The sequence below is a fragment of the Hipposideros armiger genome, unplaced genomic scaffold, assembly GCF_001890085.2.
Source record: "Hipposideros armiger isolate ML-2016 unplaced genomic scaffold, ASM189008v1 scaffold_677, whole genome shotgun sequence".
Classification (NCBI taxonomy): Eukaryota; Metazoa; Chordata; class Mammalia; order Chiroptera; family Hipposideridae; genus Hipposideros; species Hipposideros armiger.
In genome coordinates this window covers 30,244-55,914 of record NW_017732027.1, presented here as the reverse complement: position 1 = coordinate 55,914, position 25,671 = coordinate 30,244, and the positions used below count along the sequence as shown (strand labels likewise).

At 54.8% G+C, this 25,671-nt stretch overlaps 1 protein-coding gene across 1 annotated transcript in view; it reads right to left on the bottom strand.

Annotated features, from left to right (window-relative positions):
- SORCS2 (sortilin related VPS10 domain containing receptor 2) overlaps nt 1-13,919 on the bottom strand; it is a 186,997-nt gene extending 173,078 nt beyond the window's left edge. Inside the window, exons 1-2 of the mRNA XM_019626424.1 lie at nt 13,782-13,919; nt 13,313-13,407 (exon numbers count right to left, since the gene is read on the bottom strand). Coding sequence (XP_019481969.1) covers nt 13,313-13,407; nt 13,782-13,919 — 233 coding nt within the window. The remainder of the gene's footprint in view (nt 1-13,312; nt 13,408-13,781) is intronic.
- Nucleotides 13,920-25,671: the final 11,752 nt, after the last annotated feature.

Genomic DNA, 25,671 nt, shown 5'->3' with positions numbered 1-25,671 from the left:
GCTGTAACAAGTCATCACAAACTTAGCTGTAACAAGTCATCACAAACTTAGCGGCTTAAAAATGAGACACACTTAGTATCATACAGTTCTGGAGGTCAAGGCCAAAATGGGTCTTACGGGCTAAAACCAAAGTGTCCGCATCTGGAAACTCCAGGGGACAATCCCCATCCTGACCTTTCCCAGCTTCCAGAGGCCGCCTGCACTCCTCGGCTGGTGGCCCCTTCCTCCAGCTTCAAAGAGCGCCCCCGTCTCTGCCTCCACTGTCCATCTCCTTCCTCTGTCATCAGCTCTCCCTCTGGCCCCCTCCTCTACGGACCCGCGTGATTACACAGTGCTCACAGATAACCCAGGATCACCTCCACATCTCAGGATCCCTAACTTAACCTTGTCTGCAACGTCCCCTTTGCCACGTCAGGTGACATATTCACCGGTTCCAGGGGTTAGGATGTGATATTTTTGGGGGGCATTATTCTACCTTCCACAGGTGGGCATCTGAGCCGGGTTCGGGGTGCAGCTAGAAGTAGGTGGGTAGCAGTGCCTGGGAAGCTGACGGCCACAGTGGGCAGTGAGAGAGACGCCAGGGCCAGATGCTGAAGATGGGGGCAGGGCGGGGCGTGAACAGTCCCCAGAGCCACACAGAGATCTGAGCCTCCCTGCAGGGCAGGGCAGGCTGGTCAGCACTGGGAAGTGGGGCGCGCTGTTAGGATTCAGGACACAGCGATTTCCCGAACAGTAAAAAAAAAAAAAAAAAGAGCGCAAAATACTTCATTATGATCTTACATTGGTTCCATGTTGACTTAATACTATTTTAGACATACTGAGTGAAACAAAATCTGTTATTAATATTAATTTCACCTGTTTCTTTTTTATTAATGGAGTCAATGTTTTAGAGCAGTTTTAGGGTCATAGCAAAACTGAGAGAAAAGTACAGAGATTTCCCACGTCCCCACTGCCCCCGCTAGCCATATCCCCCGGCTGATGGGACATTTGTTACAGCTGCGGAACCTACACTGACACAGCACAGTCAGGCAGAGGCCACGGTGTGCATCAGGGGTCACTCGGTGGTGGGCATTCTGTGGGTTTGGACACGTGTGAAGACACGTACCCACCATTAGGGCGTCACACAGAGTGGTGTCACTGCCCTACACACCCTGTGCTTCACCTGTTCACCCTCCAACCCTGACCCCTGGCAACCCCTGATCTGTCACTGTCTCCACAGTTTTGCCTTTTCCAGAGGGTCGTATAGTTGGAATCACACAGAATGCAGCCTTTTCAGATTGGCTTCTGTCACTTAGTGAAATGCATTTCAGGTTCCTCCGTGTCTTTTCACGTCGCCTATTTCATTCTACTTTTTCGTGTGTGTTTGAAACTCCACACGTGGCTTGCATCCTATTCCTAATGGACTCTCTCGTCTGGACACAGGCCAAGGCCATGGGCGGCCTCCAAAGGCGGTTCTGCAGGATCCTGTGGGGACAGGTCTGTCTCCCCATCCGGAAGTGTTGCCTCAGTGGATTAGCTGAGCGACTGACTGCATGAAAAGCGTTAGATGGTGCCGGGGGCAAAGCACACACAGGGGGAGCTTGTCACACAACTATGTTAGGACCGCGGGTGGGAAAAGTGACTGAGGCGATGGGAACGGAGAAGAGCAGGAAGGGAGGCGGGATCCACAGGGCTTGGGGTGGGGAGGTTGGGTTGAGGGAGGGGAAGGTGACGCCAGGTGACATGGAGCGTGGGGCAGTGCTGCTCCACGGGGGGTAAGGGCTGGGCTGGGGAGTAGTGCAGCCCCTCGGTGAAGCACCCACCCGGCTCCACCAAGCCTGCAGGACAAGCTGGGGCTCCAAGATGCGCCAAGCTTGGAGCAGCACGTCTTCCCCTGTGCCAGCGGCTCTGGGTCACCTGGCACCAGTCAGAGGAGTCACGTGACCCTGGGAGTCCAGGGGGCACCATTAGCCGGGCTTGCTTGGAGCCAGGGATGGAGGTCAGGGTGTCTGGCCCACGCCCCACTCTGTGACTGATTTTTGGAGCTCCCTGAGCACACACTCGGGGTTTGGGCATAGCTTCCCCTCTGAGGCATCAGAGGGTTTAAATCAGGGGTCCCTTGGGTCCCCGTCAATACAAAGTCATGTGCCCTTAACAGCAGGTCTCTGCCTGTTAACCTGGCCTCCCAGCATCCTTTGCAAGGCTGGTTCTCGGGGACGCCCCTGGCTCAGACCTCGTTTTCTTGGCGGGCCACTCCAGTGTCTATATTTCACCTCGCTATTTCTTCAGGCCACCTGTTTCTCAAATAAATTCAAATAAATGAATAAGTCTAGCAGGGATGGTGTCTGTGTTATGAAAATTTATTCTGAGACATGAAACTGGAGACTAATGGTTTCTCACAGTCTCTGCCTCTTCCTCTGTGTCTGAGGAGGTTGGGGGGCACCCAAGATAAGCATCCACTTTTCAGAATGGGCGATGATTCTGCTGCAAACCAGGGGTACCCAAGGGACAAGCCAGGCACCGGATGACGGATGGTCTTGTCTCTTCCAGGGAGCACAGTTATCTGTGTTGTGTGGTCAGAGGAACGGAACTGATCCCAGCAGGCAGCTCTCGGCCTGGAATTGTGGGCACGGAGGCCGAGGGAGAAAGGGGAGGAGGTGGGAAGGGACCCCGAAAAACTCACAGGATGAGAGAAGGAGGTTTAGGCGGCACATAGCATCAGTGTCCTGCGGAAAAGACCATGGCAGCTGTGCGTCTCAGCTGCCCATCACTGTCAACTCCAAAAGCTCCCTCCCTCAAAGAACACTAAAACCAACCATGCTATTTCCTGCGTGTTTTCAGTGCTGTCTGTGTAAGTAACAGGACTCGGCCAGATAAGTAATGCTGGCACGAGGACCAGAGGAAAAAGTCAGGGCTGGATGGGGGCGGGATGGGGGAGTCCTTAACTTAGGTTCCCAGGCTGGCGTAGCAGATACTACCAACGGGGAAGGGGGCTTCAAGCAATTGATTGTCTCCCAGTTCTGGAGGCCAGAAGTCTGAAACCAAGGTGTCGGCAGGGCCGGGCTCCCTTCTAAGGCTCTTGGAGGGGTTCCTTCCTGCCTCTCCCAGCTCCTGGGGGCCCCAGGTGCTCCTGGGCTTGTGGCTGCGTGGCCTCAATCTCCGCCTCCGTCTCCACGTGGCCTCTCCCTGTGTCTATGTGTTTGTCCTCTTCTTATAAGGACACCAGATATCATCAGCCACCCCAAATCCAGAATGATTTCACCTCAATCCTTAACTCATTACACCTGCAAAGACCCTATGTCCTAACGAGGTCACGTTCTGAGGCTCTGGGTGGACGTGGGTTTGGAGAGGACACAATTCAACCCACAACAGGCCCAGGCCATTGCGTTTCTTGAGCACCTATTATTATGCAAGGACGGCTCTGAAACAGATGCCTTACATCCCTGGCTCCTGTTTCAATCTCCCCTGAATCTAACGCCACCTCCTCGTGAAGTCCATACAGGTCACCCGGTCGCTGTGAGGACAGCAGTCCCCAAGGCCACCCCCGAGTCCACAGGCCAGGCCCACAGCTAGCACTCAGGTACTAGACCCAGAGGCTGTGTGACCTCGGGTGGGCAGGTGGCCCTATCTGGGCAACAGCTTCCCACTGAAAATGTGGGGACTGTCTAAGCACCAACTCGCACATGTGACCCCTGAACCTGCCTGATGGGGAAAGACTCCCCCCTTGTCTCAGGACAGTGCCAGCTTTCCAGTGAGGGCTCTGTGTGGCCAGGAGGAGGAGGGACGCAGCGCTTGCTCGTGAGCACCTCCTCCCCGCCCCCGCCTTCCCCATCACTCAATATCCACGGCATCTGCAAGTTCTTCCAACTGCACCCGGCAACCCGGAAACCAATCTATATTTATTCAAATAGAAAATAAGGACACCAGACTCTAAACACGGGCAAACAGAAATATGAAGGGCGAGCACAATTGGAAGAACGCTATTTGCAAATCAGCTGCTTAACTGCTGAGTGTTTGTACTTTTTAAAAATGATTTAATTACGCCATTTTCATACTCCATAATTATTTCATTGGGGAGACACGTGTTCAGCTCCTGCCCCTCCCCCGCCTGCGGATGAGGCCCTGTCTCCTGTGGGCTAGCTTAGAAAAGCACACAGGTGTGAACGGTGGCACCCCCCTGTGCGGCAGGTGTCACCTGCAAGAGAGTGGCCTCTGCAGGGCCTGGCCTCTGTGAGACTCAGTTTCCTCATCTGTAAAAGAGGCTAATGACCCAGGCCTCAGATGCTCCGGTGAGATTAGAGACGGGGTGAGGAGCGCGGGCAGGGGCTGGGCTCACGGTCACGGGCATGTCTGGGCATGTTGTGCCGCCGGAAGGGCACTGACCTCACACCATTTCCATGTGGACCTCTTTGTGGCCAGAGGGGCGGCATGTGGACACGCCTCACATGCTCTAATGACCACGTCCCTGGAGACCAGCCCTTGTCCTGCATGAGACTGTTTGCGGGGCATCGTGAGCTGACCCCATAGCCGCTCCCGGCGGTCGGAATGACCGTCGGCACTTTACACGGGGGAAACTGAGGCCCCACCAGCAAAGGGACTTGTTCAGAGTCCTACGGGATCTGACGGCAGAGTCGGGGCTCAAACTCGGTCCCTGGGCGCCCACCTTGCGCTCCCACAGAGAAGGCGCAGCGAGTCAGAGACTCGTTTTCCCAGCTGGCAGTGGTTCTGAGAAGACGCCAGCCACGTACAGAGTCTGTGGTGCGAGACGGGAAGGGACAGACGCTGAGTGGACATCACCCGAGGACGACTCAGGCTCTCAAGGACAGAGGATGGCATGGAACCCGCAAAGAGGGGCTTTGAGCCACTGCCCGGGACTGTTTCCTAAACCCTCCCGGGATCGGTGAGGAAAAGAGAACGTCAGCACAGGGCACTTCTAGGACCCATCAACTGATTCGAGAAATTTCCAGAGCGTGACTTGAGGTTCTAAGAGGGAAAGGGAGAGTCAGACGCCCGCTAGGAGGGTGAACTGAGGGAAGAGCTGGCGGCCTGCCTGGAGGGGGCGCACGGTGACAGTGGGGTGGGGGGCAAGCAGGCAGGTAGCCCAGGGCACTGCAGCACCTGGGCAGACCTGAGGGTGGTCTCCCAGCATGGGGCTCTTAGGGGCGGGGGGCAGGGGGCGCCACCAGGCAGGACGACACGTTCACACAGGCGTCGCTTTCCCATCATACAGATGAGGAAACCGAGGCTCACGAACATTAGGTGATGTGCCCAGGATCACATGCCAACTACAGAAAACTCCATTTTAAGCCCCGGCTGTCGGGCTCCCAGTCTGTCCTCTCTGTTCTACCTCAGGCTGTCCCCAGAGCGATGCACTAGTGTCCCTGGAGGCGCACACATGGCACGGCCCCCACCCCGCGTGTCAGGACTTTCTGACTCCCTGCCTCACTCCAGCAGGGTCCGGCAGGCAAGGCTCTCTACCGTGTCAGCAGCAGGACACTGACCGCAGCCCACCCCAACCCCGGGAGGTCAGTTATCATGACCTGTGTTTTCACCTGGCCAGGAGCTCCCATGGACCCTGGGAAGGTGCAACTCGAGTATAGAAGGAAAAGCACCTACGTGTACCTGGGCACTCTGGGGAGGTCTTGCAGGTGAGCTGGTAAGAGCTGGGGGGAGGGGGCGGCAAAGAGGGCGGGGAGCAAAGGGGAGGCGGTGTTTCGGGGAGCGCCCCCGCCAGTCAGCCCCAAGTGCTGCTGAGGGGAGACAGAGGTTGCTCCCTGCAGCTGCAAGGAAGGGATGCAGGCCCAAGTTCAAGGCCGAGGGGATGGCGCGGTCACAGCCCAGGGCCCCAGACAAGCGAGCCTCAAATCACACACCGCAGCCTCACCCGGCCCGGCCGCGCTTGCTGCGGCTGCTGCAGGCCCAGGATACAGCCTCTCGGTGGGTTTCCTTATCTACGCTCCATTCCAGCCAAGACTCTGCTGAGCAAAGGAGGAAACCGAGATGCAGCAGGTGAGGCCACCTGCCCGGGCTCCTGAGGGACACAGCTGCACTCTATCCGACTCGGGTTCTAAATTGCGCACCTGGTGCAGACTTCCAGCTCTATAAATGGGATGGGAGACCATGGTTCTGCTGTGTTTATTTCTCAAGGTTTTGAGATGACCCAAGATGGGACCTTTGCGATAAATGGTTCTTTTCCCAACCAGTGGGGTCTTCAGAATTGGTTCACAACCATCAGGGCTAAATGAGGCCTGTGTCCCTGGTCACTCTCCTGGCTCGGGCAGAGCTGCGCCTTATGTTGGCATATGGGGCCTTGTCAACCTCCTGCAGATGTCCACGCTTTTACAGTCGCCCTGAAAGCCAGGCACACATCCAAGGGCCACAGCGGGTGACCGAGCCGAGCTGTCCCCAGCCCATGCAGACCAGCTGGGAGACAGCAGGGCCATTAGCAGTGGCCTGCGCAGGGAGGGGCGGCACCAATTACCGCAGAGCTCTCAGAGGCTGCAGGCGAGAGGCCACGGCTGCACCACGCTGTGCCCATTGAGAAGCATCCCAGGGACCAGCCAGGACGCCACCACCGCCACCACCGTGTCCTCTGGGTCTGATGGGGGCGCTGCACGGGCCAGGCTGGGTTTACGCCCAGTGGGGGCAAAGCTCCAGTGACCCTGATGGGGTGGAGGTGTGGAGGGGCTGGGGAAGCAGCCTGTTGCTTTGGGTCCTGTCTGGGAGGACACATAAGCACCTCCTACAAATGGAACTGGCCGGTCACTGCCCAGGAACAGACTCTGCCCGGTTCCAACTTCTTTCGGTGGCTGCCAGGGTGAGGCACACTGATGTACACATTCTACCAGGGAACCAACCATTTGGGAGGATGCCAGGCCCCTCGAAAGCCCAGGGGGTCGTTCCAAATAGGAAGCGCCCACACAGAATAAGAGAAATAACACCAAAAGGCTTTCCACAGACAGATATTGCTGCAGCTGCTGCCTCACTGTGGAAGAGGGTGGGTTAGGAATTCCTGGCAGGGCGGGGAAGGGGAGGGCGGATGGGCAGAAGAACTGGAAGAAAGCTCTGCAAGGGGAGGGGGGACCTACAGAGTCAGAGGGGCCAGGCATCAAAGCCGTTTGGGGGTTGGGCCAGGTCAGACCTAGACTCTGTCCTTTGGAAAATTCCTGAAATTCAGCAATCCACGAGCAATCAAGTTCCCTTCCTGATAGGTCAACACACATCTTCCACTCTTCCTGGAATCATTTAAAAGTAATAAAACAAGAACAGAAGACAGCTACAAGCTAACGGGATGGGGGTGGGGGCGGAGATTGCTCCCTGGATCACCTCCCAGGGCTCTAAGCTTCTGCATGGCTTAAAAACAAAAAACAAAACAAAATGTGTTCTTAGATGTGAGAAACTCTTCCAATTCAGTATTTTAAAAATGAGAGTCCGCATGTATGCCTAGGGGGTCCTGGCACAAAACAGTAACGTTTTTATATGCCAGTTCCCGGATTACAGAGGCTAAGACTCGACACTGACGTTCTGAGTAACGGCTGACTATATATGGCTTGTGCTAAAGGCAGCCCAAATGATATATTGAAGAGTTTTAAAGAACAGGAAAAACGTAAAGACACATTAACACATGAGGGCTGGGTGATCTGGGAGGGGATTCTATTTTAAAATGTGGAGAGGGCTGTTTCACTGCGGAACGCGAGAAGGGTCAGGCCCTTGCCGGGTTCCACCTCTAAGCCCTGAGAGGTCCTGCCTGCTGAGAGTGTCACTGTTTCCTGAGGCCTTGGGCCAGCCAGGAGTCCATGCTAACAACACGGTCGACAGCGGGGGTCTTGGGTCAGCTGCATCAGCTTTACCTCTGGAGGTCAGCCACAGGCCACACGACCAACCCCCAATAAAAGCTCAGGATACCAAGGATCAGGTAAGTTTCCCTGGGTGGCAGTACTTCCCATGTGTTGTCACGCATCATTGCTTTAAAAATTAAGTGCTATCCATATGGCTCAGAAAGTGTGACCTGGGTGTGCAGGCCCACCTCAGGGCCTTTGCACATGCTTGTCTCCTTCCCAGATGCTCAAACGGATACACTCCTCACTGCATTCTGTAGGCTCTGCTCAAATGCTGCCTCACTGGGGCGAGCCCTGGGTCTCCATGGCTGAAATATAACAGCATCCCCCACCCAGAACCCTCTGCCCCTTAGAGCTGGACGTTCATCCACAGCACACTGTTCCCTGACATCACACATGCAGTTTGTTGATTTATCATCTGTCTCCCGCTCTGCGAGAAGAGCACTGGTGTCTGGCTACCCTCTACCCCAGGGAGCTGCTGCAGACTTCTCCCCCGCTGGCCTAAAGGCCCATCGGCTTACGCTCTTGCTGACGCCCTGCCCTTCCGGTTTTGTCTCATTGAACCCCCTAAGGATGCCACTGAGCCTGCTCCACCCACCGGGAAGTCCTTCCCTCACGGCGAGTGCAGCACGCTGGGTCCTAAGTCAGGGGCCCACGGATGTGGCCTGGCCTGGGCTCACTCTGGGCCATGAAGCTTCCAGGCCCAGCCTCAGACACCAGCTACAGCGTGCCACCTGTGGTTCTGCCCCCAGCCCCCATATCCGTGTCCCGTGTTCCCGGCTAAAGCAGACAGCTGGTAAAAACTTGCTAAAATGAATGAATGATGCCCAAACAATGTCCACAACAGCAGTAAAGGCCAGAACTCACAGCGAGGAGCTGGCCGCGCTCCCACCTCTGCACGGGCCGCCACTCGGCCTGCAGCCACGGCACCCGGAATGACTTCATGCACCCCTCTCTCCAGGCAAGGAAACCAAAGTGGGTGGAGGCTCGCAGAACATATTTCTCCATTGCTTATGAATCCCATTTGAGAGTTAAATAATGACAAGATGGCTTTAAGCGCTTGAAAAGTATGAGTTAAGCCGTTCGCAGGGAAGGCGCGTCATTTAACAAGCATGCAGAATTGACTGTTCCGACCACGGGGCTGACGAGACAGCTGGGGAGGGCGGGCTGCAGGACGGAGGGTCAGGCTGGGGTCTGGCTCCTCGGAAGCATGTGGGGGTCACAGGGGCCTGGGAATCTCATCCCCCCAGCAGGACCTGCCTCCTCCCCACCGCCTCTCCCTTGGGCTTCCGGCACCCTGGCTGTATGCCAGCATCCCCAGGCCAGGGGCACTAGCCAGACGGTGCCAGCAGCGCCTGGCTCTGGCCAGCCTCGGGAGTCAGGGGTCCTGGCTGGGCTCTGAGTGGACCCTTTAAACTCCAGGCCCCGTGGAAGAGAATATGACTCTTGGTCTACACCCACCCCTACAGTCAAGCTTCTGCGAGCAGTGCCATCTCAGTGCGGTGGGGCGTGGGGGCTTCTGCCAGCCGCTGGCCATGAGGCTGTGGCTGGAACACCCACTCACCCGAAGCAAAACATTTTTTTAAATCATGTAACTTACACCTGTAGTGCACGTCCTCCCATGTTATTCAAGTGCCCTGTCTCATTATGACCCCATAGGGTCCCATTTCAGAGACCGAAACACCAAGCTCAGAAAGGCGACGTCACCAGCCCAGAATCCACCGCAAGTAGGTGGAGTCAGGTCTGTCGATTCTACAGCCCACGGCCTTCCCCTCTGCCAGCCACGGGAGCAGCGGTCACGCCCTCGCGGGCCTCCTGTGTTCCATGTGCCGGGCTTTACGGCAGCCTCTCCTCTCCCCTGAAGCCTGGAGGGCGGGGTGACAACCCGCCATGAAGCAGGGAGAAGCACAGCCTCCTCGGCCAAGGCCCCGTGGTCACAGTGGCGGTGCCCACAGGACAGGCTCCTATGTTGGAAGAAAGGGCGCCTCCCCTCCCGCCACCTGGGGCTCTGGCCTTACGGAGATGCGGGGTCCCACACGTCAGTGGGCGCACAGTAGGACAGCCACACCTGCCTGAGCGCCCATCAACAGGAGAGGCTCTTCCTGCCATGATGATGTGGGAAGCCACGAGGAGGATGTGCCCGAGTGGGTCGTGGAGGGCGCGGGAGGGGCTTCCTCTCGGACTCTTCCCTTGGACAGCCAGGGGGCAGGTATCAGGGTGGTGAGAAGGGTAGGGTCCGAGAGGCTGAGCTCCGGGAGGGCCCGTCTCGTGGGTGCATGCTACAAACCAGTGAGTGGTGCCCTGCGGTATTCGGGGCTTGTTTTCCACTGGGCACCCCCAGCCCTCTAGGGGCACTACCCATCTGCTTCCCTCAGTGACTACCTGTCCGTCCGCCCGTCCATCCTTCCATCCATCACCTACCTATCCTGCCACCAATCAGTCCTTCCTTCCTTCCTCCCTTCCATCCATCCAGCCCATACCCCACACATGACGGGTTCCTGCACTGTGTCTGGCCCTGGGCTGGGCTTTGAGATGAGGGTGCAGATGTCCCTTGGAGGGGCTCTGCCCTCCAGGGGCCCAGGGGACACGTCATAGGTGACTGAGTAAGCCTTCGATGCTCTCCCAATAGCTGCTCACCTCTAATGCTTGTTATGCCACCAGTGTGTCTCCTAGATCCCAGGATGCGACTCAGCTTTTCTGCCTGAGAAACACCAGTGTACCAGTGTGGCGTCCTTCACGGAATGCCTGAACAAGCCCAGGGAGCCCACACTGCTGCCTCTGCAGAGGGTGTCGTATATGCAGAGGGTGTCGTATATGTGCCACCTTGCAGGGACCTGCTAAAGGAGAACGTCTGTGATGTGGGCCCGGAGTGACGTCAGTTCTCTGTTTCTCCTCTCCATTAAGGAGATTTTTTTCCTGAGGACAGATTCTTAGCTGGAACCTGGCCAGGCCAAAGCTCATCTGAATTGTCTGGGGAGTGACAGACAGCTGGCTGGAATTCCAGACAAAGAGAGAGAGGGGCCAGTTTTCCAGCAGCGTGAAGAAACAGGCCATGCTGGCCTTCACCCCACACTGTTTGCACCTGTCCCCATCCCCAGAGGCACCGGCGACCTTCACTGGGGGGCCCAGACCGGTCTCTGCAGAAATGTTTGCCCCGAACCCATCTCTCTGTCTCCCATCGATTGGCACCTCCACGTGTCTCATTTCTATCTCTATGTCTGTCTCCTGTCTCTCTCTCTCCATGTGCCTCTGATTTTCTGTATGAGCCATTCTCTCCTTCATTCATCCCCTTCCACCTTCCCCATTCCCTTTCTCCAAAGATCATCTCAAGAGCAGACACCCCATGACACAAAGTTCTGGGGACAATGTGTGGCCATCTCTTCTCGGCTACAAGGAAAGCAAGAGAGCTGGTTCCAGCCTCACCCCTCCCTGGTGGGTAACCGGATGCCAGAGTGCCTGGTCCCAGGGAGCTGACACTCTAGTGGGGCCGCTAGACTATAAATGAACAGAAAAAAAATGGATAATGTTGGATAGTGCTATGCACTAGAAGTAAAAGAATAAGGGGCAGAGAGTCAGGGGGCTATTTCTGGTAGAATGGCCCAGGGTGCTCTCCCGAGTAAGGTGACATTTAAACAGAGACTAGAATGCATCAAGGGGTCAGCCCCTGTGGGTACTGGAGAAAGAGAACAGCACGTGCAAAGGCCCTGAGGTGGGACGCCATGCCCAGGCTGCATTTCCTGGGCATGTTGCCTGTAGAACAGTTCAGATGCTAGGGCACCTCGGAGAACCACCTCAGCCCATCTGGTCAACTTGGTGACCAAGTGTAGGTGTCAGCCCTGGGAAAGTCAGCAGGCAGCCGCCACACACACACACACACACACACACACACACAGAGCTGCTGACAGCTGGGGAGGGCAGGGGCACCCATCTTGTCCCGGGGTCTCAAGATGGACTCCCATCAGCAGTGAGAGCCTCAGCCCCCTTCCGTCTGTTCAACCTCCCCTGTCATCCCCACACTAAGGTGGGGTCCTGCAACCCCACGGGAATGGAAGGCCTTTGTGTCCATGTCAGTGGGCTGTGGAAGCAGCAGTGCTGCCAAACCGATCAGACCGCTGGTTGAAGCCTGCTTTGCAGGACATCTGTACATGTTCTCCAAACATCACATCATGCTAATAAGGCAAATAAACATGGCATTTAAAGATCAGAGGCACCGCGGTTACGGCCTATTAAATTAAATTCATCGTCAAGGGTGAAAGAGAAGATAAGCTGGGATTATTCTAGTCATGGCAATTAAAAAAAAAAAAAAAGAACGGAGTGTTTTGAGAGAGATGTGATTTCGTGGTCTCTGAAGCCAGAGTCTGTGGTTTGGAAGGGTAACTCTGGAACAAGGGGCCAGGCCCTCCCCTCCCCACATAGTGGCTCCAGGCGCCTGGCAGGGCTCCCTCCTGAGACAGAGCCTGTCCCATGCAGGGCCTCCTGTCTAGAGCCGGGGGTGGGGTGGGGGTGGCTGCTGGCAGGGTGAGCATGGCTCCCACACCTCCCCACAGCGCTGTGCTCTTGTCCTCCTCCATAGCGCCCTCGCCTGGCAAAGCCTTCTTCCTGGTGGCTTATCCTGACCCCTCGGGGCTTCACTTTACCCATCTGGGAAACGGGAATGATAAAGGCACCCTCAATCATTTTTCTACTTCCACAAGGAGCTGTGCACCTCAGCTTTGCAGGAGACACGGCCTCCCATGGCCATCTGACGGCCCCTGAGCTCCCCTTCCATTGTTGGTGTCTTGTAGTCCCTGATGGTCAGGCCCAGCTAGACCAGAGCAAGAAGGTGACAAGTAGTGACGGAACTATGACAAGTTGAGGCAGGACTGGCTACGTAATTTATAGGGCCCAAGGCTAAATGAAAACATGGGCCCCTTTGCTCAAACTTATTAGGAATTTCAAGATGGCCACAGGAGAGCATTTAGCAAGCATGGGACCCTGCTGAGTGTGGGACCCCGTAGGACTGCACATGTCACCAGCCCTGAGGCCGGGAGTCAGACGGATGTGGGTTCAAATCCCAGCACAGCCACTTATTCACTGAATGATGTCTGCAGATATGTAACCTCTTTTGAGTTTGGTTTCCTAGTTCAGAAAATAAACAATATTTCAGGATTATTACAAAGATGAAATCGATACTTAATACATCTCCATGTCTTCCACTCAGTCTGTCCCCAACAAAGTCATGTGAATAAGAGAAGTGCTGAACTGAATGTCAAAACTACTTGAAAATATTCTGGGTTCTGCATTCTATGTTCTTTCGGGAAAGGCACTGGGGTTTGAATTCTGTTACCGGACACCTGAACAGCCATGTCAATTGGTAGAAGGAGACTCAAGCAGGGGCCAGGGGCCCCCACGTGCCATTCCCCACCCCTCCTGATGGCTGAGCTTCAGAGAAAGCTTAGGTGTATGCCCTGCGACAGAGGCTGCACCGAACGCGGCTCCACCCCTCACCCCAGCACCCGGAGGGCAGTGAGATGACCAGGGCTGGAGCCTGTGCGGCCCGAGGCTGGAGGTGGAGCTTGAACAGAACCAGCTCCTCCTCTGTGCCCCGGGCCTGGGGGCAGGGGTGTAGCACAGGGTCCCACGCCAGACAGGGAGGGGCTGGCAGAGGAAGGTGTTTCACCCCCACTGCCAAGCGAGCAGCTGCTTACACCTGGCCTCCAGCCTGTGGCTCTTGGTGAAGTTTAAGATGACCAGTATTAAAATGTGACATCCAGCAAGCCAGGGCCAGGCTAGTCTGCGTCGTTCAATGCACGTTGACTGAACACCCATGCTGGGGTGGGCCTGTGTCAGCTGTTGGTGAACACGTGGTCGTTTCTGTCTGTATCTATGGCTACATTCACCTCTGTCTCCATCTGTGTCTGTATGTGCATCTGAGTGTCCACCTCCATCGTCATCTCCATCTGTTATCTGTACTTCTCCCTGTACCTCCATCGACCGGCCTCCATTGGTTACTGTATTGGCGGGCATATCCGCACCTGTATCACCAGCCCCGTCTCCATCTGCATCTCTACCTGTAGCTGCATCTGTGCCCATCTCCATCTCCATCTCCATCCCCATTTGCATCTCCACTTCTAGCTGTATCTATCTCCATCTCCATTTGTACCTCTACCTCGAGTCAAGGTCACAGACAACTTTGTATTTTTAGGAGGTAATAAAATTTGTACCAAAAAACTCTGTTACCTTATTTCTAAGCAGGCAGTCTCACCCCTGCTTTTAAATAGGCTGGAAATTCCAAGGGTGGCATATGTACGTGCAGGACTTTTTCCTGTTCAAGTTTGGATTTTCCCTATTCTACCAAGTAATAGTTGTCCCATCTGGGGCTTCTGAAAAGAAGGCATATATATATATATATATATATATATATATATATATATATATATATATATATGGATATGGATATATATGGATATATATATATGCATACTTACAGCAAAAATCTCATTTGTCATTGAACACAATGGTTAGGCTTCGGGTTTTTGCTCAGATACATATTTGGAAAGGAACACTATATTCTTTGGATCATAAACTCCTTCTTTTGGAGTAAAGAAGGCATCTATGCCAAATGCTCCACTTTAATCCCTGAATCTTACCATGCTAGTGAAGACTGTCCCTATTTTTGAAATCTAGGATTACAGTTTTTACTGCTGCTAACTTATTATTGAGTTAAGGAGGATAATTGGGGAAACTTCTTAGACCCAAGCCCTTAGGAGTGGAATACGTTTTATCAAGACACACGGTATGGTGAAAGGTCAACTCTACAGTGGTATTATATATATATATATATTTTTTTCCAACTTATTATTAATTTTTGAACCCCCCCCCCTTATGGCTCAGTAGAGTGTGGGTTCACACAGAGCGAGGCCTGTGATCTAAGTGCCAGAATACTATTATCGGCGGGGCCCCTCTGCTCAGCTGTTTAATTTTAAAACCTGAAATCAGGTGGAATTTGTCCAATAAATGCACTGAGAGATAAAGGAATACCCAGATCCTTTTAAAAAGTGAAACAGCATTTAAGTAGGTCACATTTCCCATGGGTCACGGACACCCTGATGGTTTTACAATATTTTCTCGCTCCATTGTCGAGGCTGAAGGAACGAAGCTCTCTCAGCAAAGCATGCCAGCGGCATGGCCGGCAGTGGGAGGCCCGCTCCTCGCTCTCCTTGAACAGCCTTTTTTAAGCGCAAAGGTCCCATCAGTAGGCAGCAAGTCATGATACCTGGCTTTCAATTCTAGCTTTGCCACTTCCAGACACGTGGCCTTAGGCAAGTCACTTCCATTCTCTGTACCTCACGTGCACTCTCTGTCCTCGAGGTGTCGCGGGCCAGATGGAGACAGACCTGTAAGTGGGAGCCCTGGGCAAGGATGGCATGGCATGATCATGTGGCCAGGACAAAAGAGGAGGCCCAACCAAAGCTGCCTGGCAGAGGTGTCCAGATAGACCAATCGAGCCCACTGCTGGCCCCTTTAATCTACAGTTTTAGCTGTTTCCATCACAACCCTGAACATCCCATGTCCACCTTTTGATGGCATTGCATTCACACAAAGTGTCCCTGTGAAAACAGCCCAGCTCAGAATTATCAGCCGCCTGGGGACCACCATGACCACAGAATCCTCTTCCCCACCAGAGTCAGTCTCAGACAGAGGTGCTACAGATGGTTTGCTGAGGCCCCATGAGGCCTCGCCCTAGTCTCCTGAGAACGTTTTTTCCTGTGATGCCACCTGGTTCTAGCCTCACACGTTCCTGTTTTGATGGAGAAGAGGGTCTCAAGAGTCACAGATGGTCTACAGGCCATCCCCTTACTTCTGATGGCATTTCCTATGACATGGGGCAATGACAACCCCAGCCAGTCCGGCAGCCTCGCCAGGGACAGGTCAAGGACACACTTCGTGCACTCGGCCCGAGTGTCCGTCTCGAGTCCACAGACAGAGCTTGATTCAGGCTCCTCAGACACCCCTGCCGGGCGCAGGAGCCCAAGCCTCCATCCTGGGAGATGAGGGGTGACGGTCCCTCTAACATAATTACAGTGGAAATTAAGGAAATTGCTAACCCTGCTGTCAGGTGCATAATTAAGCTGAGAAACTTAATTGTGTCTTAGCGGGGGAGGATCTCCCTGATCGAGATGTACTTTCAAAAGAGAGCGAGGAAGAAGGGAAAATGCCAAACCTCAGATTCCTTCAGGTTCAAGGCACCGGGAGGCAGCAAGTCCAGCCAAACGGTCAGTGGCCGGAGGGTCTCTGTGCCCCCTTTGCAGGTGGGGGCACTGGGTGCAGAGAAGCCTGGGTCCAGCTTTGGTCAATACGGCAGGAGGAAAGTGCACACCGGCCACGTGACACTGCGATTTCTTCACCACTCAGACCCTCAGTGTCTTTTTCTGCAGGATGCCCATATCCACTCACAGCATTGCTGATTAGAGTCAATGAGGCCACGTACAACATTGAGGAGCCCTCACCTGGTTTTATTTTGCCCTCTTACTGTGTGCAGGTTACTACTGCACACACCAACCACTGAGCGGGCAGTGGTCACTGGGACACAGAGCCCAGCCTTGCTTGGAGAGGGGCCTGTGCCCCCCCAGACAGGGCTGAGCAGTGTTGGAAGCCGGGGGGACAGCCGCAGCCCTTCGTGCCGCCCCCCATCATCCGCTCCCTTCACCAGTTCCCTCTGCCTGGCTCCCTGGTCGGCCCACCCCCACCGCCCTCCCCCACTCTGGCCTTTCCACTCACACCTAGCTCTTTCTGTGGTTTTGGCCTTTTCAAATGTGGCCCATGAATAATGAATCCCTGTTATAAATTTAGAAAACGTCCTTTCTCCCTGGAACCTGGCCTTTCTCTTTATTTTTCTCATGCTGGTTTGTAAGAAAATGAATCCCCTGAAAACACATTTTCCCCTTAACTGATTTCCTAACAAGCAAAATGAAGTTGCTAATTTTACAGCCTCCATGCAGAGTGACACTGGCTCACTGCCCTGAGTGTGTTGGGGGGGTGGTCAGGGAAGAGGTGTGGGGGGAGTAGCTTTCCAGAAAGTTCTAAATCCTGGGGACCAGGTGGTATGGTGGAAAGGGCACAGATGGGCCTTGGGGCAGAACCAGGCTGGAATCTGGGCACGCATCGCACTTCTCCGGGCTCCGGGCTCCTCATCTGAGCACCAGGAAGGAGGGGCTTCCTGGGAGGGTTGTGTGACATGAGCACACATAGATGGGGGGCAATGCTGGCACAAAATGGGCCCCGTTGCTTCCATCTCCTCCCTCTCTTCCTGCAGTGAACTACATGAGGGCCAGAAAAACCTCTGGAACATTCTCGAACGAGTTCCAATTCCTCCCCACGCCCGCTCTCCTCTGCGAATCTTCAGAGCTGACCTGCGCCCCCCCAACCCCCCGAGTCTGGGCGTGCTCCCTCTGTGTCCAGCCCTCACCCTCTCCCTTCCTCTTTGCTCTGCCAGGCCCGGGCAGGTACCAAGGACACAGGCAAAGCCCAGGAATGGGCCCCCATTCCTGGAGCTTCTCAGGCCCATGGGGTGACAGTGTGGGGTGACCACGGGGATGCCCAGAAAGCCGAAGGGCCCTGAGCTACAAGGGACAGAAGTCCAACCCCCTGTGCTGCCCTACGCTCCTCTCCTGCCTCAAGTCCCATCCCCACTTCTTCCAAGTTCAGCTCAAGGTCACCCTCTTCCAGGAGCCCTTTCCTAGTGACTGGCCCCTCATTAATTTAGGCCCTGCCCCTTGTCTTGTCATGGCCAAGGTGTAGCTACATCGGTCCCCAGTGCTCTGCAATTTCAGGCATTCCTTGTCACTTTCTCCCCGCCACCCCCCCACACACACATCACACACCAACTGCCCACCACTTAGGCTCCAAGGTTCTCTAGAACTAGGCCCAGCCTCGTGCCTCACCACCAGCCCTGACCAGTCCTACTGGAGAGCTGATGGCCAGTGCTCAGCACAGCTCCTGGCCAATATGATAGCTGGGGGAGCAAATGGAAAAACAGGCGAATGAACAGATGAATCTGAACAGATGAACCTGCTACCCATAAAGACCTGGTTGGCTGGGCCCTGTGTGCACATGGGTAGGGGTGCCATGCTGTCATCAAGGCTGCAGGCTCGCCACTCAGACCCCAGTCCCACCTCTAACCAGCTGGCCCTTGCAAGTCACTTAGCCTCTCTGATTTTCAGTTTCCTCATCTGTAAAATGGAGAGAATACAAGATAATAGAACTTACTCCAAAGGGATTCTCTGTGAGTGTTAAAGGAAAAGTTCACACGAAAGAATTAGCACAGAGTGAACGCTCAATAAATAGAGACTGCTATGACGATGATGATGATGATGANGACTAGTTCCCTTAGACTAGAAAGTTCTGGATTGCAGGGACGTGTCCTGATCGCTGCGGCACCTCTGGCTCTTCATTTACGTCTGGCTCAGCGTAGACGCTCAACGCACGCTCCTTGAGTGAATGACTGAATTAACACTGTGGTTCCAGGAGCCAGGAAAGAAAGAAGACACGCTTGCCATGTCTCAGTTCTGCGCCCCACAGCCCACCCGCGTGGGGCCAGGGCTGCCTGTCTGAAACCACCAGCTGCCTCACGCCCATTTCTGCCGCCATATCTCGGCTCCCAGTTCGACCACTTTCAGGCCACTCTGGTGCGCATCTGCATACAGGCCGTGCGGGAATCCTGCTGAGAAATTAATCGGGGCCGTTTGTATGCCGCGTGCTGAGTTCTGGAGCCGCGAAGGGGAGCGGCAGCACCATCACCCCAAATCCGCCAACTTTCCTCCCCACAATTTCCAAATTCAATAAGCACAAATCACTGATCTAATTTTTCCCTTAAAGTTAAACAACAAATTGCTTCGCCAGCCTCCAGCATCTGCTGTTTTCAAGGGCCGTGGAGAGCAGCAGGGCCTTTTAGTCAAGCTTTGTTCCCAGAGGCCTTTGAGCCAGGGCCCCGCCCCCCCATCCGGGGAGATTCAGCAGACAAAACCCACACCTCCACTCAGGAAGGAAACATTTATTAAGCACCTACTATGTCCTGGTATCTTCTTTTAAAATCCCCTTTTCAGAAAACAGGAGTGGAGCTCCCGGGAAGCCAAGTAAACTGCCCCCTACCCCACCCGAGGTAAACAGCTGGACGAGGCCCAGGACTCAAAACCAGGTCATGTCAGAGCCCGTTTTCTTTTTATTAATAGGCTACGTGGCAAATCCTACTAACGGGCTGGATTCTTCAGTCCCCGTGTGTGTGTCTCCTATCGTACACTCAGAAAGGCTCCCAGCTCTGCCCCTGGCTCCCTGGGTTACATGCTGTCGGGGACTCAGTTTCTGCACCTGTACCATGGGGAGAGGACCACGGGACCTAGTTGGAAGGGCCGCTGTGAGGATGGTGTGAGGGGCACGTGCACGAGTACCCAGCATGCACTGCGCGCTCCGTGCATGCTGCGATTACCCACTGGCTCCACCACCATTTCCCGGAACCTTCTACGCACTCCAGGAAATAGGCACCAGGTATCAACCACCGTCCTGTAGTCACTCAGCCCCTTGTGCCAGGCCTGCAGCTGGGAGTCCGGAGGCCACTGAGCTGCACGCTTACAGGCCAGGCTGAGCCGCAGACGGCACCCTGGAAACAGATCACGTTACAGGCCTGCTGAGGACACGCGGCCTCCCGGGTGAGGCCATGAGCCCCGGGAAAGTGGGGATACAGGATTTCCATCCGATCGACACAGCGTTCCCAGAAGCTCGCGAATGGACGTAACCTGCCCACATCTCCCAGCTCAGTATGATATGGCTCCAAATCTCCCCACACACCTGCCCTGCGTAATGCGTCCCCTCCAGCCCCGACAAATGCCAGCTCTGTTCCCGTTCCAGTGGGTTTACATTTGACCGGAGCCCAGGGCCAAATGCTCTGTGAGTGTCACCCTGGGCATCCCCTCCCCGAGCTCATGCTGTCACTTTTCTCAAAGGCTTGGTTTTGCTCCTCAGAGCTTTGGGCCCAGAGACAGCTGGGTCTGATGCAGTGCCTGTCAGACCCGAGCTGCGCCCAGCTGCCACAGGACAGCTGCAGGATCAAAGCCACAGGACCGCAGCTTGTGCCACCGAGGCTGGGAAGGTCATACTGGAGTTGTCCTGCAAGAGCCACAGGCCAGCTGGCTNAGACTGGATCATTTTGTTGTTTCCTCTTAAATAAGATCAGAGCGAAGGGAGAGGAGAGAACCTGGCTGGGGGAGGGGGTTGCAAAGGACTCAAGTCTGTCATTTCCCCACTATCGGCAGCACTTTCTGGCCAACGCCTTGCATACCCTCGTGGGGCTGTGTTCCTTTCATCGCACAGGTCTCAGACAGCATGGCTTTCCTGCAACACACTCCTTCCCACGGCACCACCATCACCCAAGTCCCCACCCAGCGGCTCCTCCGTCTCGGCTCTGTTAGAAAGAGAATTCATAAAATATGAGAAAGATAAACTCGATATCACGCGGGTCGCTTTGTTTCCCGAGTCAGGAACCACGGAAATGTGTAAGCGGGTGACAGAGCCAGCGGCCTTGCACGGGGAAGACGGAGATGTAATTCTCAGGCACACCTAAATCAATCAGCTTGGAAGATGCACTTGGCCTTGGCGGCCACCGCCAGCAAACAGCGGGCTGCGCGAGCTCTGAGAGTAGATTCCAGGGGCCTCCGGGATGAATACCGCTCAGATGACTCTCGTCACATGTTGATTTTTATTGCACGGTGTTTTCTGGGAAACACCAGGTAATCAAAGAAACACTGTAAAAACACTGGTAAAAACACTGAAATGCTTGAAAACAGGTTACAATATAATGCGTGTAGATATAGAACAGCCTGGGTTTCTGAGTTCCAGACGTTCTACTTTCTAAGTCAGCAGGACTTTCAGCTCTTTTGGTTTCAGCCTCCCAAGAAAGTTGGGGACTCTATGATGTGCATCCTAAGGGGCGTCGTAGGCCCCTCAGAGGAGGAGCTATACGGAACAGGGCTGGCCTGGGACCTGGCACGCAGTCAGTGCTCAATAAACGTGCGTTTTCCTCTCTCTTTCCTGTAAGCCCAACCTCCAACAAATGAGAGATTTGGGTTAGCTGATCTCAAAGTCCCCAAATTCTAAGAATCCAGGTGGAAAAAAACTCCGCTTAGACTTGATCTCAGTTAGTGTCATATTTATCCTAGTTGAAAACATCACCCAAAATTTCTTACCTTTCACTCACTTATTTAACCCCCCCCCACACACACACACATAAACGCACGTGTACCTAGTATGTGCCGGGCACTTTCAAACTTTCCTTCACTGGACCTCCTAACCATGCTGTGAGGCGGGCAGAGCCACCAATATAACACGAGAGGCCCAGAGGCCACAGGCAAATGGGGGGGGGCGCCAGGATGGGCTGTCCCCACCTGAGTGCTTGTGCCTCCTGTTGGGACAGCACGCTGTAAGGACTGTGACAGAAAACAGACACAAGCACGCAGGGGGGCTGAAGTGCTTCTCACTGTGTTGGGGCTTTAACAGAACATCTCATTGGACACCATCGGCCACCCAAGGGGGAGGTCTCCGTGCGCCTCCCCCCCACCCCGCACCCCGTGTTTCACAGCTCAGAGCGCCTGAGGTCCAGGCCCAAGTACAGGCGATGAAGAGGTTTGTTCCAGTCCCTCCCCTGCCGCCCCCACCCCGAGAACCCCTCGGGGGGCTCCAGCTGGGTGAGCACAAGCTCCGGGACCCTGCCCATCTGGCCACAGCTGACCCTGGGTGAGGCCGCCAGAGTCTCTGTCCTGGGGATTTGGAATCGGGTCTGGCGAAGCTGGCTGAGCAGTCCCTGAATTATATACACCCTGCTACAGGCTCACGGTCCACGGCTGCCAGTTGGATGGGGCACGTACGGGAGTAGCAGAAGGACAGCTACTTCCCCAAAGGGATGCAGCAAGCAGCAGCTGTTTGATGGAGAAAGGAAATGAGTGGACAGGTTCGAGCCAGCTTTCCAAGCTCCCTGTGCCCACTTGGAGCTGCTCACCCGCCTGCGCCTTCTGCCCCTGGGTTCAAGAGCCCTCGGTGGCTGGAACGGAGCTACAGACCAGACAGGCATTTTGAGAGCAGGGTCTGTGTGGATAAACAGGACTCCTGGAGGCTCTGATACATCAGCTCCTGCTCTCAGTCAGCCAGGGAGCGTGGGGAAAGAGAAATGAACACACAGACCCTCAGAATCAGGGTCTACACCAAGCCAACCGTNAGCCAGGCAGAGAGCCCTCACCAGACCCGACTGTGCTTGTGCGTTGGTCTGGAGCTTGCAGGACTATGAGAAATAAACGTGTGCTGGCTGAGTCACTCAGGCTACGGTACTGTGTGTTACAGTGACCCAAGGGACTAAGACATTCCCTGTGGGACTGCCTGATGGAGACACAAAATGGAAACCGCTCTGAGATCAAATATCGGGGACAGCTGAGCCAATTGTGGCAGGTTCATGGGGTGAGCCGCTCAGAGTGGCATTCATGACAAGTATGTCACAATACGGGAATGTGACACCATTAAAGGAGCAGGATACAAACCTATATTAGGAATAAGATCTCAACTACAGAAATACACTCATGTGCATGTACATGTTTGCCAGTATGTAAATGTGTATATGTGTGTGTGTGTATGCGTGTGCGTGTTTGTAGGCATTGAATATAACAAAACAGATGTTAACTGAAAGGGCTTGTGTCCAGTGGTAATATGCTTCCCTTTGCTGGTTTATTTGTGTATGGGAGTGGGGGTGTGTTATTTAGATTTCACACAATGCACATTGATTACAATCATAAAAAGGATTTTTTTAAAAGAAGCAACTTGGCAAACTCAGTCAGGCCGGGCAGTTATGTCTTTCATACTACACTTGTGTCCACTTCCCAAACAATGCCCACATGTCCCCTGTCCCACCACCTGGGACAGCTCCCTGCTTGGACATGCACACACGTACACACGCACACAAACGAGGCTCAGAACCCCTCCTCAGGTCAACAGGCAGAGCACGACGAGGGGGCTGTCAAGTGGCCGGAGTGCACTCAGAGCTTATCAGGTCCAAGGACTTTATCTTCAGTTGGGGAAAACAAGGCCTGAGAAGGAGGGTTGGTGAGCTGGCCTGTGACCACCAGCAGACCCAGGACTATGACCCAGCTATGCTCGTGGAGTCCCCACAGTCACGAGTGGCTGCTAAAAGCCGAGGGCCTGGCAGGTCCAGGGTCAAATCCAGGCCTCGGGAAGCTGCCTTGCCTGCCAAGCACCTCTGTGCTGTGCTGTAGAATCAGGTGGAAAGCTGGCAGAGACAGGATGGCTGTTCCCCAGCTGCGTCCCCTCCCCCGGGACTTAGGTTCTGTGACTGGGTTCCATCCTGGGTCCCATGAGCAGAGATGGTGTGTGCCACTTCCAGACCAGGTCCCCACACCCTCCTACCCGAGACACTCCGTTCTCTCCCCCTCGGAAGTCAGGAAGACGGCCGTGTGATGGAGGGACGGAGCCTGGGCCCCTGAGTGACCACGTGGAGCACAGGCTCCCCACCCCCCCACGAGAAGCATCGTAGAAATGAGCTTCCATTGCTTTTGAACCCTAGCCAGTGGGGGCGTGTCCCAGCAGCTGGCATTCCTTTCTAACCCATAAGAGCACCCACCAAGGTGAGAAGCACAGGATGTGGGCAGGCAGGGCCGGCTGGGGTCAGGCGCTCGGCGTGCTCAGGAAACGCACCTGTTTCCTTCCTGGCCCCGAGTCTCCTGGAACCCCAGTTGCCGTATGAAGAAACGCTGTTTTAACTTCCATATTAAATAAAACATCCATTTACATTGTAAACCCATTTCCTTCAGGTCTACTTGTCAGGGACCAGCCTCCAAGGGGCTCAGGTGGAGGTGTTATTTACCGAGTGCGGAGGGCAGCCCGTCGGGCCCGCGGAGGCCGTCTTCCGGCTCCTTTTCTGAGAGCCCGATTCCATGCCAGGTGGGGCGATTTCCACAAGAGGCTGGAAGGCTGATGGAGGCGGGAGTAGCCAGCACTTCCCACACTCCGCTCGCGCCTAGGGTCTTCCTCCCACAGCTGGGGCAGTGAGGCCGGGGCAGCTGGCTGCGGGCACCTGAGACCACTCCACTGCCCTGGCCTGTGGACACCCGGAGCCGGCCGAGCCTGCCCCCGCCGCCTGCCTTCATCCGACAAGCGGAGACAACAGCAGCGGCGCTGCCTCTCATGTGGGTTGTGAGGCACGGTGAGACTGCAGAAAGGGCTCAGAGGAGCACCGGGCACACGGATGCAACAAATGCTTAATAAGTGCCGGTGTTACTGTTACCACCCTCCTTTCACAGCTGAGACCGCGGAAGCTAAGAGAGGGTAAGTGAGGAGCCCAAGGTCACACAGAAAAGTCAAATCCAGACAGATCTGAATCACAGCAGCCCTTCTGCAGTGAGTCAGTCGACAAACATGAGACGGGCACAGGAAGAGGAGAGCACAGCAGTGCCCAGCCCCCGGGGAGGCGGGCAGAGCTTAAAGAGAAGACACAGCAGGGCAGCTCTGTGCCCTCTGCAGGGCTCAGCCCAGGTGGTGGGCAGGTTTCCCAGCCAGAGGTGCCTGCTCCCCGTCTGTCTCAGGCCCTGCCCCTCTCTACCCCACCCCTGCTGCCTTAACCCCAGCCTCGGCCTCAGGTCTTGCCCTCCTGCAGTCACAGCTCCTGTAGCCTGAAATATGATGTCACCTTCCCCTTCCAACCTCCAGCTGTGAGCTGAGCCTGAGCCTGGCACTAAGCACCCAAGCCTCTCTCCCCTCTTAACTCCGTTCTCCTCTCTACTCGAAGCCCCTCCAGGGCTCAGCAGCCCCCACAGTGTGGCCTGTCCCTGCCCACTCACTCACAGCAGGCCTTTCCTGTGTGCTGAGAGCCCCAGGGGGCGACACCACTCACAGGTGGTTCCCAGGGAGAAGGTTTTGATGGGGGCTCTGTCTATAAATTAGGCGCAACTGTTTTGACTCAGGAATTCCATGCCTCAATTTCCAGGTGCAGATGGGGTTTTCAAACCTGAAGTAACAGGCTTCCGGTTGCCTTGTGGGCATGGAACACGGCCCAGGGACCTTTAAAACACCAGTGTCAACCACAAGACAATGCCTGTGAGGTCCAGGAGGGCCGGCGACCCACTGCGTGTGCTTTATTTACCACCCAGAGACAGGCGACATTTCGAAAAAGGATCCACACATCTTGAGACCCTTCAGGTGGGAGGGCTGCCGAGGGCTCCCAGGAGGGTGTGTTGTTCTGAGAAGGTACTGGCGCTCATGCAACTAAAATTACGAGGTCGACTGGATGCTTGGAGGCTCTGTATTATTGTCTGTCTGTGTACTCATCTGATCAGCGTCCATCTCGCCAACTAGAATGTCAGTCCACAAAGGTGTCCCCCAGCCCAGACAGGGCCAAGTGTGTGGGAGGGGCTCACTAAGGAATGAGTGAATGAATGAATGAACAAATGAATGAACGAATGAGAGAGAAATGCACAAATACATAAAAGAAGCCAGTGCATGTACCAGAAATTTAAGTATGGGCACATCGGATGACAAAAGGTGGACTTACGTGACCAGGAAGTTTCGGTATGGAATTCTGTGCTTGTGCATGGAGCAGCTTTTCAGCTAATGTGCTATTGCGATTTATAATAAGAAATACGAATTTGGTCTTGTCCTGTTCCAAATGCAGGGCTCCTAAACCCCTTGGGAGTGATGAGAGTGATAAACTCATCATTTGTTATGTTAATGAGGTGACTTCTGGAAAGCCCCTAAGTCACCAAAGGATGGGGGCTGGTTGCCAGTGGAGCCAAGACCTGAGTAGAAGGTTGGGGCTTTCACCCCACCC